The sequence below is a fragment of the Cetorhinus maximus genome, chromosome 1 (assembly GCF_964194155.1).
Source record: "Cetorhinus maximus chromosome 1, sCetMax3.hap1.1, whole genome shotgun sequence".
Lineage (NCBI taxonomy): Eukaryota > Metazoa > Chordata > Chondrichthyes > Lamniformes > Cetorhinidae > Cetorhinus > Cetorhinus maximus.
In genome coordinates, this window is record NC_135879.1 from 186,972,571 (window position 1) to 186,992,062 (window position 19,492).

Here is a 19,492-nt window from a genome sequence, read left to right on the forward strand (position 1 = left end):
CGTGATAGAGCGCTAAATTATGAAATAATAATAAAAAAAATTTTATATATATATATATATATATATATCATGTTAGGATACAGAAAGCAAACTCTGGCAAACACTTACAGAAATGTCAGCACAGCAGGATAAGAGGGCCGTAGTTCAGGGTTACAAAAGGTACTGATGTCAGGAAGTTTTTCACATGAGAGAGTAATTGACAATAGGTTATCAGGAAGGGCAGTTGAGGCCAGGACATGTTAATTTGATTAAAAAGTAACTGCCTGCTGTAATAGGAAGATAGCTGTCACAAATTATCTTATGGTCCTATAGCAGCAATGCTATTTTAATTCAAGCAAATTTCGCATTCCAATTTCTGTATGAATATCATGTCATGTACACACCTTGAAACAACCTAAGTTTTAGGAGTAAAGCTTTATCTGAAAATCTGTACTGCTTTTGTACTGTAAATAAACTTGTTGTTTACATAATGTAAGTCAGTAAGACCCATCTCAGGACATGTCTCACCTTGGAGTTTATTACTTGCACACTGAGTCCTCCCAGTATTAAAAATTAACTTTGTCGTATGAGGAGAAATTGGTTCAACTGGGCCTGTATTCACTAGAGTTTAGAAGAATGAGAAGGGATCTGATTGAAACGTATAAAATTCTAACAGGGCTAGACAGTCTAGACACAGGCAGGATGTTTCCCCTGGTTGGGGAGTCTAGAACCAGGGGCCACAGTCTCAGGATACAGGACAGGCCATTCAGGACTGAGATGAGGAAAAATTTCTTCACTCAGAGGGTGGGCAACCTGTGGAATTCTCTACCACAGAAGGCTGTGGAGGCAGGGTCACTGAGTATATTCAAGAAAGAAATTGATAATTTTTTGGATTTTAGGGGCATGAAGTGGTATGGAGAGAAAGCAGGAATATGGCATTGAGATAGAGGATCAGCCATGATCATATTGAATGGCAGAGCAGGCTCGAAGGGCCGAATGACCTACTCCTGCTCCTAGTTGATATAGCTTAATTTTGATGCTATTTTAATGTTAACACAACAGTGCAAGGACAGGGCAGGTCCACAGCATGTGATGGGCTTTAAGCCAATTAACATCCCAAAACAACAATCTTATTTATAAATCAGAACTACATTGGTCAAATTTTTAAAAAACATGTAATCATATTTTTGGAAATAGAAATTCCTCTTATATACTGTCCATGTATCAATATTCGCATGACAGATTTATAGCATCAGCTCTTCAATTTTTAAATTTGCATAAAATATATTACCATTATGTTCATTTATGTGTATGTGACGTGCAGGGGGCGATCAACCAAGCCTATCTTCATTCAGATTGCCAAACAAGTTGCGCAGCTCAATACCTCAGAATTGAGGCTTCCATCACGAGCTTGGAAAGTGAAGTTGATTGGGGAAGGTGCTGATGATGCTGGTGGGGTATTTGATGACACAATTACAGAAATGTGCCAGGTAAATTTACATTTGCATAGAATTTTAAGCACTGAAATAGATTATCTGCCCCAGCAGGTCTGTGCCAGTGTTTTATGTTGCACACAAGGCGCTTCCTAACTTTCTTCACCTTACCTGATCAGCATATCTTTCTATTCCTTTCTCTCTCAGGTACGTAGAAACAAGCAGACTGGAAAAGGCTTGTTTCCCTCCAGAGATTAAAAACAGAATACACAGTTGGCCCCTATGCCCTCAATTAATTTCCTCACCACCAGCCTGTCCAACTCATTAAAATTACTGATGCTATTCATAATTGTGTCCCTTGATATTTAAACCGTTCACTATAACAATTTGTCCGCCAATCTCTTTTATAATCCAAATGCAGTCAGTGGGCGTTTCTCATCCTCATGATGTATGATATTGTGCACTTCATTCTTTATGGAAACAGGCTAAGTTTAAATGTCATTGAGGGCTGAAAACAGGCACTAAATAGGTGCAATGCTGACAGGCGAGCCTATTTGAAGGTCTGGATTTAGCAAACGATTTTGTTTGTAATTGCTGATTATGATTATTTTAAATAAAAACAGGAAATGCTGGAAATACTCAGCAGAGCAAGCAACACCTGCAGAGAGAGAAACAATTCTGATGAAAGATCATCAAACTGAAATGTTACCTCTGTTTCTTGTTCCACAGATGCTGCTAAGCCTGCTGAGTAATTCCAGCATTTTCTGTTTTTATTTCAGATTTCCAGCATCTACAATATTTTGCTTCGGTACCATTAATTTGAATTTGTCTGGTGGTGCTAAACTAGAAAGCCTACAGATTTAGTGCTCAATTGAGCACCAAATTTCATGGAACAGTGGATGTGGGCTTCTTGCACCCACTTCCAATGAAGGTGTGGAGTGCTTTGGCTGATACACAGCAGCATGTTGCAGGATGGCTCAGAGACAAGGAAACCAAGGAAAAGGGCACACAGGTTCTCTGATATGTTACTGGAGATCCTGGTGATGGACACCCTGGTGATGGACACCCTGAGGAGGAGGGATGCTATTTAATAAAATGCTACACAACAGACTTTTCAGCAAAGTTAGAGCTCATGGAATAACAGAAAGTCACTCTCCTAATATCACCATCTTTGGCTCTTCTCTTTATTATACCACTGTGAAACATCTTGATATGTTTTTCTACATTAAAGGTGCTATATAAATTCAAGTTGTTATTGATGTGGTATACACATAGTTAACGCATTATATGCAATCACCAATGGTGTTCTTAGTTTGGGAGGATTTCTGCCTCTTAATATAGAGTATTTGTCATAAATTCATCAAAATCTTGTGTCTTATATTAACCATGGCCTGAATTTCACTCTCCCCCACCAGTGGGTTTTTAGAAGGAATAGGTTTTCCTCTGGATTCCTGCCCACCCTGATCTCGCAGCGATTTTATGCTGGGGCAGGCAAGGCCTCAGACAAGCTGCTTGCCCTTGCCCCAGTCGAAGTCCTTAAGTGGCCAATTATTGGGCCAATTAGGCCTCAGGCAGGAAGGTTGGGGGGGGTGGGGGGCCTCCATCAGAAACCACCTTCTGCCTTTGGCCTCCCTCCGCTCCCCCCCACCCCCATGCGTTAAGGTTTGCCGGCCGCTGGACCTCCCTCACCCCACCCCGGCCTCCCCCACAATATCCCATTCGCCCACATTCCCCCCACTAGCTCCCTGCCAACTTACCCACCTCCCTGCCCTGTGACCCTGAAAACTTAGCTTATAGTCCAGCCCCAGTACTTCAACTCCATCATCTTCATGCACTCCATCTTCTGTCCATTGCAGCTCCTGCCGCTGCATGGACTAGAGAGCTGCCTGCTCTATGGCAAGACTTCCTCTTATCAACAATTTAATTTTCAACGTATTTTATTTTCCAGGAATTGGAAACTGGAGTGGTCGATCTACTGATTGCAACACCAAATGGCACTGCAGAAGTTGGTATCAATAGAGACAGGTGAAACAGATATTTTAATTATGAAAGAAATAATTTGCATATTATTATAGTAACTCCTGTAGGGAAACACGTCAGCCAATTTGTAAATAGCAAGGCCCCACAAAATATGCTGAAGTTTAATGACCAGATATTTTTTCTTTTATTCGTTCATGGGATGTGGGCATTTCTGCCAAGACCTACATTAATTGTACATCCCTAATTGCTCTTGGGAAAGTGATGCCTTGAACAGCTACAGTTCATGAGATGTAGGTACATCCACATTACTGTACATAGGAAGTTTCAGGATTTTGGTCCAGCAATGATGATGGGACAATGATATGTTTCCAAATCAGGATGGTATGTGACTTGAAAAGGAGCGTACGGATAGTGATGTTCCAATGAGGCTGCTGCCATTGTTCTTTTAGGCGATAGAGATTGCGGATTTGGAACATACTGTCTAAGAAGCCCTAGTGAGTGCTGAATTACATCTTGTATATGGTACACAATGCTGCCACTGTGTACTAGTGATGGAGGAAGTGAATGTATAAGGTGGTGGATGAGGTACCATCAAGCAGGCTGCTTTGCCCTGGATATTGTCAAACTCTTTGAGTGTTGTTGGAGCTGCACTAATCCAGGCAAGTAGAGAGTATTCTATCAAACTCCTGACCTATGTGTTATAAATGGCGGAAAGGCTTTGGGGAATTAGGGGCTGATTTACTTGCCCCAGAATAACAAGCCAATTATTGGGCCAATTTGGCCCCGGGTGGAAAGGTTGGTGGGGCGCCTCCATCAGAAACCACCTTCTGCCTTTGGCTCCCCTCCCCCCACCCCCACGTGTTAAGTCTGTTGGCCGCTGGACCTCCCTCCCCCCACCCCGGTCTCTTCCCCCAACATCCCACTCGCCCACATTCCACACACACACACACACACACACACACACACCACCGCCCCCCTCCCCAGCTATTGTAGCCACAATATTTATATTGCTGGTCCAATTAAGTTCCTGGTCAATGATGACCCCTGGGACATTGATGATGCTGGGTGGTGGGGGTGGAGTTCATTGATAGTAATGCATTTGAATGTCAAGTGAAAGTCTCTCTTGTTGAAAATGGTCATTGCCTGGCAATTGTGTGGTGCCGTGTTACTTGCCACATATCACCCTAAACCTGAGTGTTGTCCAGGTTTTGCTGTATGTGGACATGAACTGTTTTGTTATCTGAGGACTTGTGAATGGAACTGAACACTAAACAATCCTCAATGAACATCCCCACTTCTGACACTATGATGGAGGAAGTTTATGAGTGACATTGGTTGGGCTGAAGACACTGCAATGATGCCCTGGGGCTGAGAAGATTGACCATCTTCCTTTATACTAGGGCTGACTCAAGCCAGTAGAGTTTCTCCAGGTTCCCATTGGCTTTAATTTTACTAAGGCTCCTTTATATATTCAAATGCTGCCTTGATGTCAGAGGCAGTCACTTTCACCTCACCTCTGAAATTTAGCTCTTTCATCCATGTTTCATTAAAGGCAAGTAATAAGGCCTGGAGTGAAGTGTTCCTGGTGGAACCCAAACTGAGCATTAGTGAGCAGGTTTTTGTGAGTAAATGAAATTTTTTTAATGAAGTTGGTTGAAAGATATATATTAGCCTGAACACTGGGAAATCCCCCTTCCTTATCTTTGAACAGCACAGTGTTACTTTAGCCTCAGATTGCAAATAGGGCCTGGGTTTTATGTCTAATCTGTAAAACATCACCTTCAACTGTGCTATGTGCTCAAGTTCTGGAATGAAGCTTAAATCCACAAATTTCTGGCAGAGGGCAGTGCTACCACTGAGGAAAGGCTGACACATGTATCAGAGTTGATACATCTTGACCTTATCAAGATATTGAGAGAAGACACAAATCCAACAAAGGAGTAAAATCTCAGACAAGTAAGTGAACTCACATGCATCTTAGGACTGGGCTTGGTGCCACAAAGAGCAGATCACATGGTAACACTAATGGCCATTAAATGGCACATGGTGCTAGGAAACTAAAATTATTGTGGGATCAAATTCAAATTCTCAAATTAAACCCCTCTATGTTTTCTTCCAGATTCTTGCTTAACCCATCAGCATGTACTGCAGAGCATCTCCAGCAGTTTAAGTTTTTGGGAATCCTGATGGCTGTGGCTATTCGGACCAAGAAGCCATTAGACCTACACCTAGCACCATTTGTGTGGAAACAACTTTGTTCAATCCCACTCACTTCTGAAGATTTGGAGGAGGTTGACTTGCTTTACATTCGGAACTTGTATGGAATCTTGAATTTGGACAATAGTGGGATAACAGAGGAAAATTTCCTCGAGGTAAGGGATGTGCCAAGCTTGTAGTTAAATTTTGTAATTTCCTTTGCCACGGGACTGATTTGCATTAGGATATTCAATCCATTGAAATGGATGGAATAAAACTGAAATGAATGGATCTGTTTGTGTACCAGCACTCTGTATGGTAGAATAGTGAACATAGACCCTCACCTCCCAATTTCTAGTCTCACCTTGAAGCTCTGACCAGAAGGTATATTATTCCCCACAAAGAAGAAGAACATTAGAGAGCAAGTACCTAAGTGCTTTGTATGTTTCCCAGCAGTTGGTTATGAAGCAGCCCTGAAAGAGACTTGGGCACATGTTGCCAGACTGTCCTCCTCTTCTATGGAATAGTGCATGGCATGGGGACTTAAAACTCAGGGTGCTAATTTCTGAATTATTTTCTGATTTATTTAAGTCACTATATGAGCTAATCATAGAATGATATAGCACAAAAGGGGTAAACCATATGGCCCATCAGTATCACAGTATCTTTACAGTGCAGAAGGAAGCCATTCATCCCATCGAGTCTGCACTGTCTCTCTGAAAGAGCATTCCACCTAGTCCCACTCCCCTGCCTTATGCCCATAACTTTGCACATTCTCTCTTTTCAGGTAGCAATCCAATTCCCTTTTGAAAACCTCAAACATAGCCGCTTCCATCACCATTTCAGGAAGCTTGCTCCAGATCCCAGCCACCCTGTAGGTGAAAAAATCTTTCCTCACATCACATTTATTCCTTTTGCCAATTATGTTGAATCTGTGCCCTCTAGTTCTTGATATTCTCTTGAGAGGGAACAGTTTCTCAATATTTACCCTGTCCATACTCCTCAAGATCTTAGATACCTCTAGCAAGTCTCCTCTCAGCCTTCTTTTCTCCATGGAAAACAGTCCCAACCTCTCCAATCTATACTCATAGCTAGTTCTTCATCCAAGGGAATCATTCTTGTGAATCTCCTCTATACTCTCTCCAATGCCTTCACATCTCTATTCATCACTACTTTCTGTTGTTGTCACTCAGCCAATTTCTTATCCAAGTGCCTACTTTTCCTTTTATTCCATGACCTGGAACTTTCCTCTCAAGTCTGTTGTGTGGCAATGTATCAAATGCCTTTTAAAATCCATATACAGCACATCAACAGCGTTTTCTTTATCAACCTTCTCTGTTACCTGCTCAAAAAATCCCAGAAAGTTAGTTACACATGATTTTCCCTTGATGAACCCATGCTAGCTGACTTTAATTATCCTGCATTTGTCTAAGTGATTATTGATTTTATCCCATACTGTAGTTTCCAGAAGTTCCCCTACCACTCTAGTCAAGACTGGTTCCATCCCCCAAGACTGGTCTGTAGTTGTCAGCTCTATCCTTGCACTCCTTTTTGAACAAGGGTGTAACATTCGCAGTTCTCCAGTCCTCTGGCACCTCCCCTATGTCCAAGGAAGACTGGAAGATTATCACTATAGTGCCTCTGCAATTTCCACTCTCACTTCCCTCAGCACCCTTGGCTGCATCTCATCCGGTCCTGGTACCTTATCTATTTTAAGTAAAGAAAACCTTTCCAACACCTCCTTCCTCTCAATTGTAAGTTCTTCTAGTGTACCAGTTACCTCCTCTCTCACCCTGGCCTGGGTGGCAAGCTCTTTCTTTGTAAAGACAGATGCAGAGTACTTGTTCAACACCTCCACTATTTCTCCAGCCTTCATATGCAAGTGCCCTTTTTCTGTCCCTTTCTTTTACCACCCCTTTATTATTTACGTGCTTATAGAAGACCTTTTTATGTTCGCTGCCAGCCTCTTTTCATGCTCCTTGCTTTTCTTATTAGTTTCTTCATTTCCCTTTGGTCCTTCTATGTTCAGCCTTATTCTTTATTGTATTTCTACCTGACATCTGTCATACGCGCACTTCATCCTTTGTATCTTTACCTCTACCTCTCTCGTCATCCAGGGCATTCTGGATTTATTTGTCCTACCTTTTCCCTTCAGGGAATTGACATTGCCTGCAATACTTTTTCTTTGAAGGTGGCCCATTGTTCAGCCATTGTCTTTTCTGCCAGCATTTGATTCCAACTACATTGGAGAGACCAAATGCATACTGGGTGACCGCTTTGCGGAACACCTTCGGTCTGTCTGCAAGTATGACCCAGACCTCCCTGTCGCTTGCCATTTCAACACACCATCCTGCTCTCATGCCCACATATCCATCCTTGGCCTGCTGCAATGTTCCAGTGAAGCTCAACGCAAACTGGGGGAACAGCACCTCATCTCCGATTAGGCACTTTACAGCCTTCCGGACTGAATATTGAGTTCAACAACTTCAGATCATGAACTCTCTCCTATATCCTCATCCCTTTTTCCAAATATTTATTTTTTAATTTTAATTTTTATATATACATTTTTCCCCCACCCATTTCTATTATTTTTTTAATGTATTTCCATTCATTGTTTTATCCCCACCTTTTAGCCTATTTTGATCTTTTCTCCCACACCATCCCCTCCCCCCACCCCACCTCCACTAGGACTATCTGCCACTTGCTCATCCTGCTTTCTACTCTTAATGTCACCTTTAGCACCTCCTTTAGCCAGTATCACCACCATCAGCACCCCTTCGACCTTTTGTTTATGACATCTTTTGCAATCTCTCCTTTACCTCCACCTATCACTGGCCTTCTATCCAGCTTCATTTGTCCCACCCCGCCCCCCCCCTTAAACAGTATATATTTCACCACATTTCTACTTCTCTTTAATCCTGAAGAAGAGTCATCTGGACTCGAAACATCCTTCTCTCCACAGATGCTGTCAGACCTGCTGAGTTTTTCCAGCAATTTTTGTTTTTGTTTCAGATTTCCAGCGTCTACAGTATTTTGCTTTTATCTTAACTGATTCCAACTCACTCGAGTCAGATACATTCTCATCCCATCGAAGTTGGCTTTCCCCCAGTTAATTATTCCTGCTCTGGATTGTTCTCTGTCCTTTTCCATGATTAACCTAAACCTTATGATACAATGATCACTGGCCCCTAGAGGCTCTCTCACTGATATTTGATTCACTTGGGCCAACTCATTTCCCAGGGCCAAAAGTGCATGTCCTCTCGTTGGACTGCAAACATACTGCTGTAGAGAATTATCTTGAACACATACTTGTGCCAGCTCTTTGAAGGAACCATACATTTAGCCCCTACCATTGTCCCTTTTCCCAAAGCCCTGCATATGTTTTCTCTTAAAATATTTATGCAATTACCTTCTGAAGGTTATTATTGAATCTACTTACCCCACCCTCGCAGACACTACATTCCTGATCATGAAAACTTGCTTTGTGAAAATGTTTCTCCTCACCTCAGGTTCTTTTACCCTCATAAGAACATAAGAAATAGGAACAGGAGTAGACCAGTCGGCCCCTCGAGCCTGCTCTGCCATGCAATAAGATCATGGCTGATCTTCTGGTGTTTCGGTTTCCATATTGCCATCTATCCCCAATAACCCTTGATTCCCTTACCTAACAAGAATCCAACTACCTCTACCTTAAAAGTATTCAATGGCCCCGCCTCCACCGCCTTCTGGGGCAGAGAGTTCCAAAGTTGTACAACCCTCTGAGAGAAAAAGATTTCTCCTCATCTCTGTCCTAAAAGGGTGACCCCTAATTTTAAAACAGTGCCCCCTAGTTCTGGACTCACCCACAAGAGGAAGCATCCTTTCAATGTCCACCTTGTCAAGGCCATTTAGGATCTTGTATACTTCAATCAAATCACACCCCACTCTTCTAAACTCCAGTGGAAAGAAGCCCAGTCTGTCCAACCTTTCTTCATAAGACAACCCACTCATTCCAGGTATCAATCTAGTAAACTTCCTTTGAACCTCCTCCAATGCATTTACATCCGTCCGTAAATAAGGAGACCAAAACTGCACACAGTATTCGAGGTGTGGTCTCACCAATGCCCTGTATGACTGAAGCATAACATCCTTACTTTTATGTTCAATCCCTCTCGTAATAAAGGATAGCATTCCATTAGCCTTCTTAATTACTTGCTGTACCTGCATACTAACTTTTTGTGACTCATGTACTAGAATATCTAGATCACTCTGCACCTCAGAATTATGCAGCCATTCTCCATTTAAGTAATACTCTGCTTTTTTGTTCTACCTACCAAAGCGAACAGCTCCTTAGGTTGCTGCCACAGGAAATAGTTTCTCCTTATTTGCTCTATCAAGATCCTTAATGATTTTGAACACTTCCATTAAAACTCCCCTTAACCTTCTCTGCTCTGAGAAAACAATCCCAGTTTCTGTGATCTCTTCACATAACTTAAGTCTTGCATTTCTGGTACCATTCTAGTTTATCTGTTCTGAACCCTTTCTAAAGTATGGTGACGATAATCGAGCATAATGGGCTGGATTTTCATGGAATCGGGGAGACCACATGGAGGGTTGCAAATGGCTTCCAGGACCTAATTCCAGGATTTCCGACCCCACTCCCGGGGTTTCTGATTTTCAGAGTGCCTTTTAAGGATGCAGGCAGGTTTGGGTTGTGAGCCCTCACCCTGCACTCCCAGCTGCATTGCAGGAATAGGCATGTTCTAGTTGGGCCAGCCTTTCAAACAGGCATGGTTTGTAGCACCTCAGAGATGTCATGAACTATAGTCTGCATGAGGGGACCTTTTGAAGGGTAAGTCCTCCTCATGCCTCCCATGCCTAGGTATGCCCCCCCCACCCATCCCTTATGGCCTCCTCATGCCAAGGTATGATCCCCACCCACCCCCTGTGGCCCCTCAGGACTCCTATGCTAAGCTATGGCACTTCCATGCCAATTTACATACTATACACTGTATAGAACCAATGAACCCTATAGTGACAATAGGATCTGTATATTGATAACTTCCCACTTTCTTAAAAAAACATTATTACTACCGCCCTCTATCTTGCATAAATAATATTGCTTGATTAACAGCTCTGTCTCTCTGATTTCTTCTGTCAATTACACGATGTTTTCTCTAGGGTTCAGGTGGTTCAGCAAGCTAGTGCCTTTTTGGGCACTCAGCCAAGCCTCATTATGCATTCTTGGCTTAGAGCCCAGATATCCATTAGAATACTGAAACAGAGCCCTGGGGAAAACGTTGCTTAATTGACACCTCTGACTCTCTGATCTCTTCTGTCAATTACACAACATTTATACACAAGATAAAGAGGTTTCAAGTGCTTGCCCTTTCAGCTATTGATATTTTAAAGGATCTGAATGATTGACACATTTATTGCCTCCCAGGCGGGGCCATCTCAGGCTCCACTGGCCAGAGGACAACCGCCAAGGTCATCAAGGCCAACAAGACAGCAGAGTCAGCAGGCTGTCTCCAATGCCGCTGCCAAAGAGGTGTGGGGGCACCAAGACGTAGCAGCCGGAAATGGAAGTTAAAGGCACCATGAGCACAAGGGGGGCAGTTCACTGGTCATTTTCTGTTCAATTATGTTTGGTTTATATGTCTGCTGATGTGGACATCAACACCAGTACTGGTAATGTCATTCTGCTTTCAATGTGATAATAACGTTAAATTTTCTTTAGTTCTGTTGGCCTGAGTATGCTTCACCTTTTTACTTTCTGGTGCAAGGTACGCCAGTATGTAATGCTGGATGTGCGTGATTGGATACTTTATTGCAAAGGCATTGAGTGGACTTTGGGTGCAAATGAAAGGATCATTTCAGATATCTGGGATGGAGGTGGCAGCCGTGGCATGAGGTGGAAGCAGATCTTTGGTAGCCTAATTGAAGGAATGTTGGATCAAGACGTCCCTGGTGTCCCTGCCTCCCTGGAGGTTACCGAGGTCTGGCTCCATGCCCTCAGGGTTCTCCTCACCGTGCTCCTCTTCTGACTCGCCACTGGATTCATCATCTGTAGCTTGTGCAGCTGCGTCAAGAAGCCCTTCCTCCAGTGGGTCCCTCCTTGCCAGTGCCAGATTGTGGAGAGCGCAGCATGCAGCCACTATCAGTGACACCCACTTTGAGGGGTATTGTAATGCACCCCCTGAAGGGTCCAGGCATTGGAAGTGTATCTTGAGAAGGCCTATGGTCCTCTCTACCACTGCCCTTGTAGAGGCATGACCCCTATTGTAAGGCTGCTCTAACTCTGCTCTTCTCATGAGCCACCTCTTCAACGGGTAGCCCTTGTCACCCAGCAGCTATCCATCCAGTCGGACTGGAACACTGAAGAGCCTCGGCACCTGGGAGTGTCTCAGGCATACACGTCATGGAGCTGCCAGGGTACCTTGCACAGACTTGCAGAATCTGCATCCTGCGGTCACCCACTATCTGCACGTTCATGGAGCGAAATCCGTTCCTTTTGACGAAGGCACGCGGCTGACCCACTGGTGCCTTGATGGACACATGTGTTCAGTCGATGGCACCCTGGACGCGGGGGAACCCAGCAATCACTACAAAGCCTCTGGCTCAATCAGCCTCGCTGGCTTTGTCTGTACGGTAAAGAATAAAGGTCAGTATTCACCCGAACAGAGCTTCTGTCACCAGTTTGACGCAACTGTGGAAAGCTGTTTGGTAGACTCCACACAGATACCCCACTGAGCCCTGGAAAGAATCAGAGGCATAGAAATTGAGGGCCACTTTGACCTTCAGAGCCACTGGCATGGGGTGTCTACCCAGTCGGAGCTGACCTCGGGCCCAATCATCTGGCAAATGGAGGTCACTGTCTCCCTTGAGAGACGGAGCCTCCATCGGCATTGCACCTCAGACATATTAAGATAGCTGCATCACTGCCTATAAACCCTGTCAGCAGGATAGTGGCCTCTTCTGCAGCCCCTTCTGCATTCGACTACCTGTTGGCCCTGCACCCCTTGGTGTCTGCGTCTCTCCTCCCACAGGTCGCTTCCCTGGAAGCTGCATAGGGACACTGGCCTCCTCTCCCTTCTGTCCCTCTCTTCCTCCTCATAGGGGGTGCCTCCAGCAGAGACCACAATCCCCATTACCAGGGTAATACCTGGAAGGGTCCACACGGTCTGAATCCCCCGGGGGCCTTGCAGACACCAATAAGTCCTGAAATGAAGCCTGGAAATGCTAAGATTGAAGCCCCGAACAGAGATGAAGCTGCCAAGTACCAATAAGCAACCAGCAGCAAACTATCTCCAAATATCCTCACTACTCGCACTGGCAATGATGCTGACCCTTTTCATCCCGCCATTGGATGTGATTTTTGAAATTGTCGGCTGCCCCCCTGCCCGTTTTGCCCATGCAACTAGTACAGACAACGTAAAATACAGCTTTTAACTGGCTTCATAATTGATGATGGGCGCAGCTCCGATTCCTGCTCGCATCTGCCAAATGAAATAATGCACGTGTGCGATGACGTCAGGACACTCACCCAACGTCATCACGTGCTATTTTACGCTCGAGCGTGTCGGGCGCGCATCCACACACCCAACAAAAAGTTCTGCCCTTTGTATTCTATGCCTTTACTTATAAAGCCAAGGATCCCACTCGTCCTTTTTAACAGCCTTTTCAAAGATTTGTGTGTATACTCCCAGGTTCCTCTGTTCCTGCATCCACTTTAAAATTGTGCCAGTTAGCTTATATTCCCTCTCATTATTCATCCTACCAAATGCATTGCCTCATATGTCTCTGCATTAAATTTTATCTGCCTTCTTTCCAGCCTAACTTTGTCCTCCTCACGTCTCCTAATATCCTTTTACGTTACCGGGGTTTGTGACATCCACAAACTTTGAAGTTATGTTATTTTTACCCAAGGCATTAATATATATCAAAAAGAGCACTAGTTCTAATACCAAAACCTGAGAGACACTATACACTTTCCTCCAGTCCAAAAACCAACTGATCACTACCAATCTGCTTTTTGTCTTTCAACCAGTTTTGTACCCATTCTGCTGTTTTGCAGTACTTTAACAAACACATTCTGAACATCCACATACACAGTATCACCAGCACCATTACAAAAGCAGAATACTGTGGATGCAGTATGAAAACAGAAAATGCTCAAAATACTCAGCAGGTCTGGCAGCAACTGTGGAGGGAGAAACAGAGTTAATGTTTCAGGTCATCAGAACTGGGAAAAGTTAGAAATGTAATAGGTTTTGAGCAAGTGAAAGGGAGGAATGGTATGGGAAAAAGAACAAAAGAGTAAAGCCTAGATTTTTGCTCCCAGGTCGAGAGTGCAGAGTCGGGACATTTCCCCAGTCCGTAAACCTGACCTGAGAGAGAGTGTGCTGGGAGCTGAAATTTTTTTCCAGGATGGCAGGGTTTTCTGGGAGTTGAGCCTGGTGACCTCAAAACGAGTGTAGAAGCTGCTGGGTGCAGATGCAGGCTGGGCATAAGGTGCACCGGCACTTTGTTTTTTTTTAATCTTTGACAATAAAACAAAAAACTTCCCTCCAGCTCTCACACCCCCTCACCCACACATTCCCCATTACCCATCCGTGTCACCTCATGCCCTGTACTCATGCCCCATGGCCCCCATACACTCCATGCCAACCTATGCCCCTATATCCACTCCATAACACCTCATATCCTCCATACCACCTCATGCCCTGTACCCATTGCCATGGGCCCCCATATCCTCCCTGCTAACCTATGCCCCTCAACCCCCATGGCCCTTTATAACCCCATGCCAACTTAGTTCCAACTCGTGCCAACCCATGCCCCGCTACCTGCCACCCTTTGCCCTTATACCTACCAGGTCAAATCGCCCAGTATCCACCATAAGCAGACCTCAGGGCCCATGCAGAGATGAAATAAAATAAAGTTCCCAGTGTCTAATGCAGACCACTATATTAAGAAAAACACTTATTCAGAAAAAGCCATTTACTACATTCACATACCTTCAACTGCATAATGCCTGAGAACAACAATTTTTTTATTTAAGTGCATAACCTCTTATAAGAACAAGCACTGGAATTTATAGTCTCATTACAAAGAGTCTATAACCACTTGGAGCTGTGAATCAAGCTGTGAAATGCCAGGCACCCTACTGTGTTAATGGATAGTTGTGAAATCAGTCATGCAACACTAATCGAGTAATTGTAACCCTCCAGACTTATGTCAACATACAGAGCAAAATAACAATTTTTTTTTAAACACTGGAGACAATTTTTTCAAAGATTTAAAAGGCAGGATATTTAAATGTCTTTTTTAGCTTGTCAGTTGCCTTTGACAGCTCATTTTGTCACTTTTGACAGTTCCAATGAGCTGGACAGCTAATGAGTTTATTCACTTTTCGTGCACATTCATGCCTACTTTTAAAAATCCCAAAGGACACCTTACCTCCCCCAAAGCTGTCCTGGGACTATATCCAAAAGAGTACCCTATCTTTCCAAAAGAATACCCATCTCCCCAAAGAATGCCACAAAATTCAGACCTGCACCTACCAGGTCTAACCTGCGCACGCATGTCTCACACTCCTGGGCTACCAGAATTAGACATGAGTGGAGGCAGCTGCTGATTTATATAGGCAACTGCCTCTACAAATCGTGCATCCACAAATCCCACGCCCATTTCCTACCCCGCAAAAATGGTAGGTGCCATGTTTGGAGAGGCTTTCCATTGTGGTGAAAATCCAGGCCTAAGTCTAATAGGGTGGAAACAGGTGGGATTAAATGACAAAAGGCTTAATAGTTCTCAACAAAAGAAAGTGTTAATGGCACAAGTTAAAAAAATGTAGGATCCTTACTAGCTGCCACCTGATAGTACAGAAAAGGAACTAAGAGGGAAACAAGATTAAAAAAAAACAAAGCTGCAAAGAAAAGCAAAATAAATGGGAACAGAGGTTACAATCTAACAGTGTTGAACTCAATGTTGTGTCCAGAAGGCTGTATAGTGCTGAGTCAAAAGATGAGGTGCCTTTCCTTGATTTTGCCTTGAGCTTCATTGGTACACTGTAACAAGCCATGGATAGAAAGATCAGAGTTGCAACAAGGTGGAGAATTAACATGATAGGTGACTGGAAGCTCAAAGTTATACTTGCGGACTGAATGGAGGTTTTCCGTAAAACAGTCACCCAGTCTGCAGTTGATATCCCCAATGTAGAGGAAACCATATCATGAGCAGCAAATACAGTAGACTAAGTTGAAAGAAGAACAACTAAATCACTGTTTCACCATTTTGTTTCATTTTTCTTTGTTGGTTTTTGTTTTCTGTCTGTGGTCTTTCTCTCTCCTTTCCTTTGCTTTCATATGGTAGTTATTCAAAATCCTGCCATTCACGCCTCCTCTAGATACATCTTTTGTTTCTTTACTTGTCCCATTATCACTCCCTTTGGCCTTGCCCTTTTATCATTTAATCTCTCCTGCCCTCCAGCCTATTACAGACCTTCCCTTTTGTTCTTCTCCTTATCCTTCCCTCTTTCACCTGCTCAAAATTTATTACATGTCTAACTCTGCCCAGTTCTAATGAAAGGGCAAAACAAAAACAGAATTACCTGGAAAAACTCAGCAGGTCTGGCAGCATCGGTGGAGAAGAAATCAGTTAACGTTTCGAGTCTTCATGACCCTTCGGCAGAACAGGGTCATGAAGACTCGAAACGTTAACTGATTTCTTCTCCACCGATGCTGCCAGACCTGCTGAGTTTTTCCAGGTAATTCTGTTTTTGTTTTGGATTTCCAGCATCCGCAGTAGCTTTTAGCTTTTTGTTTTTATCTAATGAAAGGGCATTCATCTGTAATGTTAACTCTCTCCACAGATGCTGCCTGACCTGCTGAGTACTTTGTTATTATATCATTGTTTTAACTTATTCTTTCATGACATGTGGGCATCACTGGCAAGGCCTTGATTGCTCATCCTTAATTGCCCTTGAACTGAGTGGCTTGCTAGGTCATTTCAGAGCAGTTAAGAGTCAAACACATGTTGTAGATCTGGAGTCACGTGTAGGTCTGACCAGGTAAGGACAGCAGATTTCCTTCCCTCAAGGACAGCAGTGAACCAGAGGGTTTTTACGACAATCAGTGATAGCTTCATGGTCACCATTACTGAGATTAGCTTTCAATTCCAGATGTTATTAATTGAATAAAATTAATGGTGGGCTGCCATGGTGGGATTTGAACCCATGTTCCCAAGCATTAGCCTGGGCCTCTGGATTACTAGTCCAATGACATTACCAACACCATCGCCTCCCTGCACTACCTTCATCAGTCTGTTACTTTACCAAAGATCTCAATCAAGTCAGTCAAACACAATTTCCCTTGAACGAATCTATATGAACAAATATCTCACTTATTAACCCATATTTTTCCAAGTGAGAATTTTGTCACAGATCATTTGTCAAAAAGTTCCTTCATCCGCAACATTAGGCTAACCATCTGTAGTTGCTGGGTTTATCCCTCTCCCTTTTTTGAGCCAGTGTGTAACACGTGTAATCCTCTAGTCCTCTGGCAGCACTTATATATCTATCCCTACAGAGACCCTGTTGTGAAAGAATCAAACTTCCCAAACAACCTCAACACGGGCAAGATTTCACTTTTTAAGTTTTACTGTAACGATCTAACCAAAATCAACGTAAATTAACAAGCAATTTGTATCCATGAATTATACTTTAAGTAGCCGATACAACAAAGCGCACCCGCTGAACTGTCAAAGGCCTGTTAAGGCCATTAATGATCTAATTGAAGTACTTGACAAGGCTGCCCATCCAATCTTAAGGTTGGCGGGCAGGCGAAGAGCCCAGGCGGCCTTCGCATTTTTCATGGAACCTCATCCATGGGCGGGATGAGGTTTCATGAAATGTTTATTAATTAAATAAAATGTTATGAAAATTCATAAACATGTCCCAGCTCATGTAACAATGTCACATGAGGGGATATATCTGAGTAATTTTATTTTTCTTTTTTCCAATTTTCCATAATGAAATTAATCTCCCTGAGGCACAGAGCTGCCTCAGGAAGATTTCTGCGTTCTTCCGCTTGCATGCGCAAAAGAGCGCAGGCCCTGACTCTCCCTCTTTGCCCCGCCCGCACAGGTAGCACTGAGCGCTTCAGGGTGCGTGTCACACAGGGCAGGCCTTAATTGACCCGCCCACGTAAAATGGCAGCAACAGCCATGGAATTCTTTTCAAAGCTGAAATTCTCCCCAGAATTTCAGCTCCTTTATTCACGCAAGAGCTAGGCCCAAAGTCCAAACCAACAGCAGCTTTACCACCCCCAGGTTCCACTGATACAATGGACACCAAATGGCACATCTTTACAGCACTGCTCCTGGAATTAGCTTTTTTGGTCTCCTTCTCCAGTTGTGCCATGACTTTCTACCTTAGTGATCTCACAATCATAGCTTCACAGCCACTGTCCTGTTCACTTTCTGCTGAAAAACCTGATTTTTTTCAAGATCTCAGTTTATTCTAGCCAATGGCTGAAAAATGACCTGTTGTTTTCTCAGTCAGCTTCCATTTCCCTGGCAGCCTAAGCCACAGGCTGATTTCTCAGAAGTTTGATGTCACAGCCACGAAATCGATTTAACCACCCCCTCCCAGAAACCTGGGCTTGTTTTCTGTTTAATTTAGTGACTGGCTCAAAAAAAAATAGGCTTTGAAGCCATAGTCAGTGCAGAGAGCAGCTTGCAAACTACCAGTTTCATCACAGTAGCCAGAGCCTCAAATGCTTGCACCCTTAATTCCTTCAGCACCTAGGATATAACCCATCCAGACTAGGTGACTTTACTACTTTGAGCACTACAAATTCTTTAAGTACCTCGTCTCTGAGTTCTAACTTATTCAATTTATCTTCTATTCCCTCTTTTGCTATAATGTTGGCATCATCCTGTTCTTGTGAAAACAGATGCAAAGTACTCATTTAATACCTGAGCCATACCCTCTGCCTCCATGAGAAGATCATTCTTTAGGTTCCTAATTGGCTCCACCTATCCGTTGACTACCCTTTACTATTTAGTTGTTTACAGAAGACTTTTGGGCTCGCTTTTATGTTGACCACTAACCCATTCTTACATATTCTCTTTGCTCCTCTTATTTTTTTTTCATTTTTCCTCTGTACTTTCTGTCTTCAGTTTCATTCTCTACTGAATTATGAACCTGTCACTTATCATAAGCTGTCTTTACTATTTCATTTTAATCTCTACATCTTTAGTCATCAAGGGGGCTCTAGCTTTGGATGCTGTTCGTTCCCCAGGAATAAATTAATGTAAGCAGACGCTTACTGTGTAAACTAATCCAAATGAATTTTGTGTAATTTTATGCAACTTTGCTCATATTGTCCATACATTATACATCAGCAAAAATAACTTAAGCCTTAGTGTTAAAAGAAAAGTTAGCATTTGTTCAGTGAGGTTAGGCTGAATATTGTGATCACTCTTTCTAATGTTATTTGTCTTGAATTGTTTCCTAGATGATCCCTTTGGATTCTTTTGTCGGTCAGAGTGCAAATGGTAAGGTTGTTCCAATAATTCCTGGAGGAAGTAGTATACCTTTGACTTTTGGAAACAGGAAGGAGTATGTAGAGAGAGCAATTGAATATAGATTACATGAACTGGATCAGCAGGTGAGCATCGAAACCTTTTAAAATAGTTTTAATTTCTATGTGAAGCTGTAAATAGTGAACTTAATTAAGCTCCTATCCGTCTGCTATCTCAAAATGATCTCTTGGATCTTCATCAAATTTGATAACTACTGCATTCACCAAACTCTTGAAAATGATAATGGCAAGAGGTTGCCTGATGGTCTGTATAAAAAAACACTGCTTTGTGTAGAACTGAGCCATGGGGATTAGGAGGCTCCAAGGCTTGAACCCATA

At 43.2% G+C, this 19,492-nt stretch overlaps 1 protein-coding gene across 8 annotated transcripts in view; it reads left to right on the forward strand.

Annotated features, from left to right (window-relative positions):
* LOC144685847 (putative E3 ubiquitin-protein ligase HERC1) overlaps nucleotides 1-19,492 on the forward strand; it is a 429,767-nt gene that overhangs the window by 396,059 nt on the left and 14,216 nt on the right. For all 8 annotated transcript variants that reach the window (XR_013577800.1, XM_078550801.1, XM_078550834.1 and 5 more), the window contains 4 exons: nucleotides 1,304-1,469; nucleotides 3,361-3,437; nucleotides 5,512-5,764; nucleotides 19,088-19,240. Coding sequence is in view for 7 of the 8 variants with exons in the window: in XM_078550801.1 (XP_078406927.1) it covers nucleotides 1,304-1,469; nucleotides 3,361-3,437; nucleotides 5,512-5,764; nucleotides 19,088-19,240 (649 nt within the window). In the remaining variant the exon portion in view is untranslated. The remainder of the gene's footprint in view (nucleotides 1-1,303; nucleotides 1,470-3,360; nucleotides 3,438-5,511; nucleotides 5,765-19,087; nucleotides 19,241-19,492) is intronic.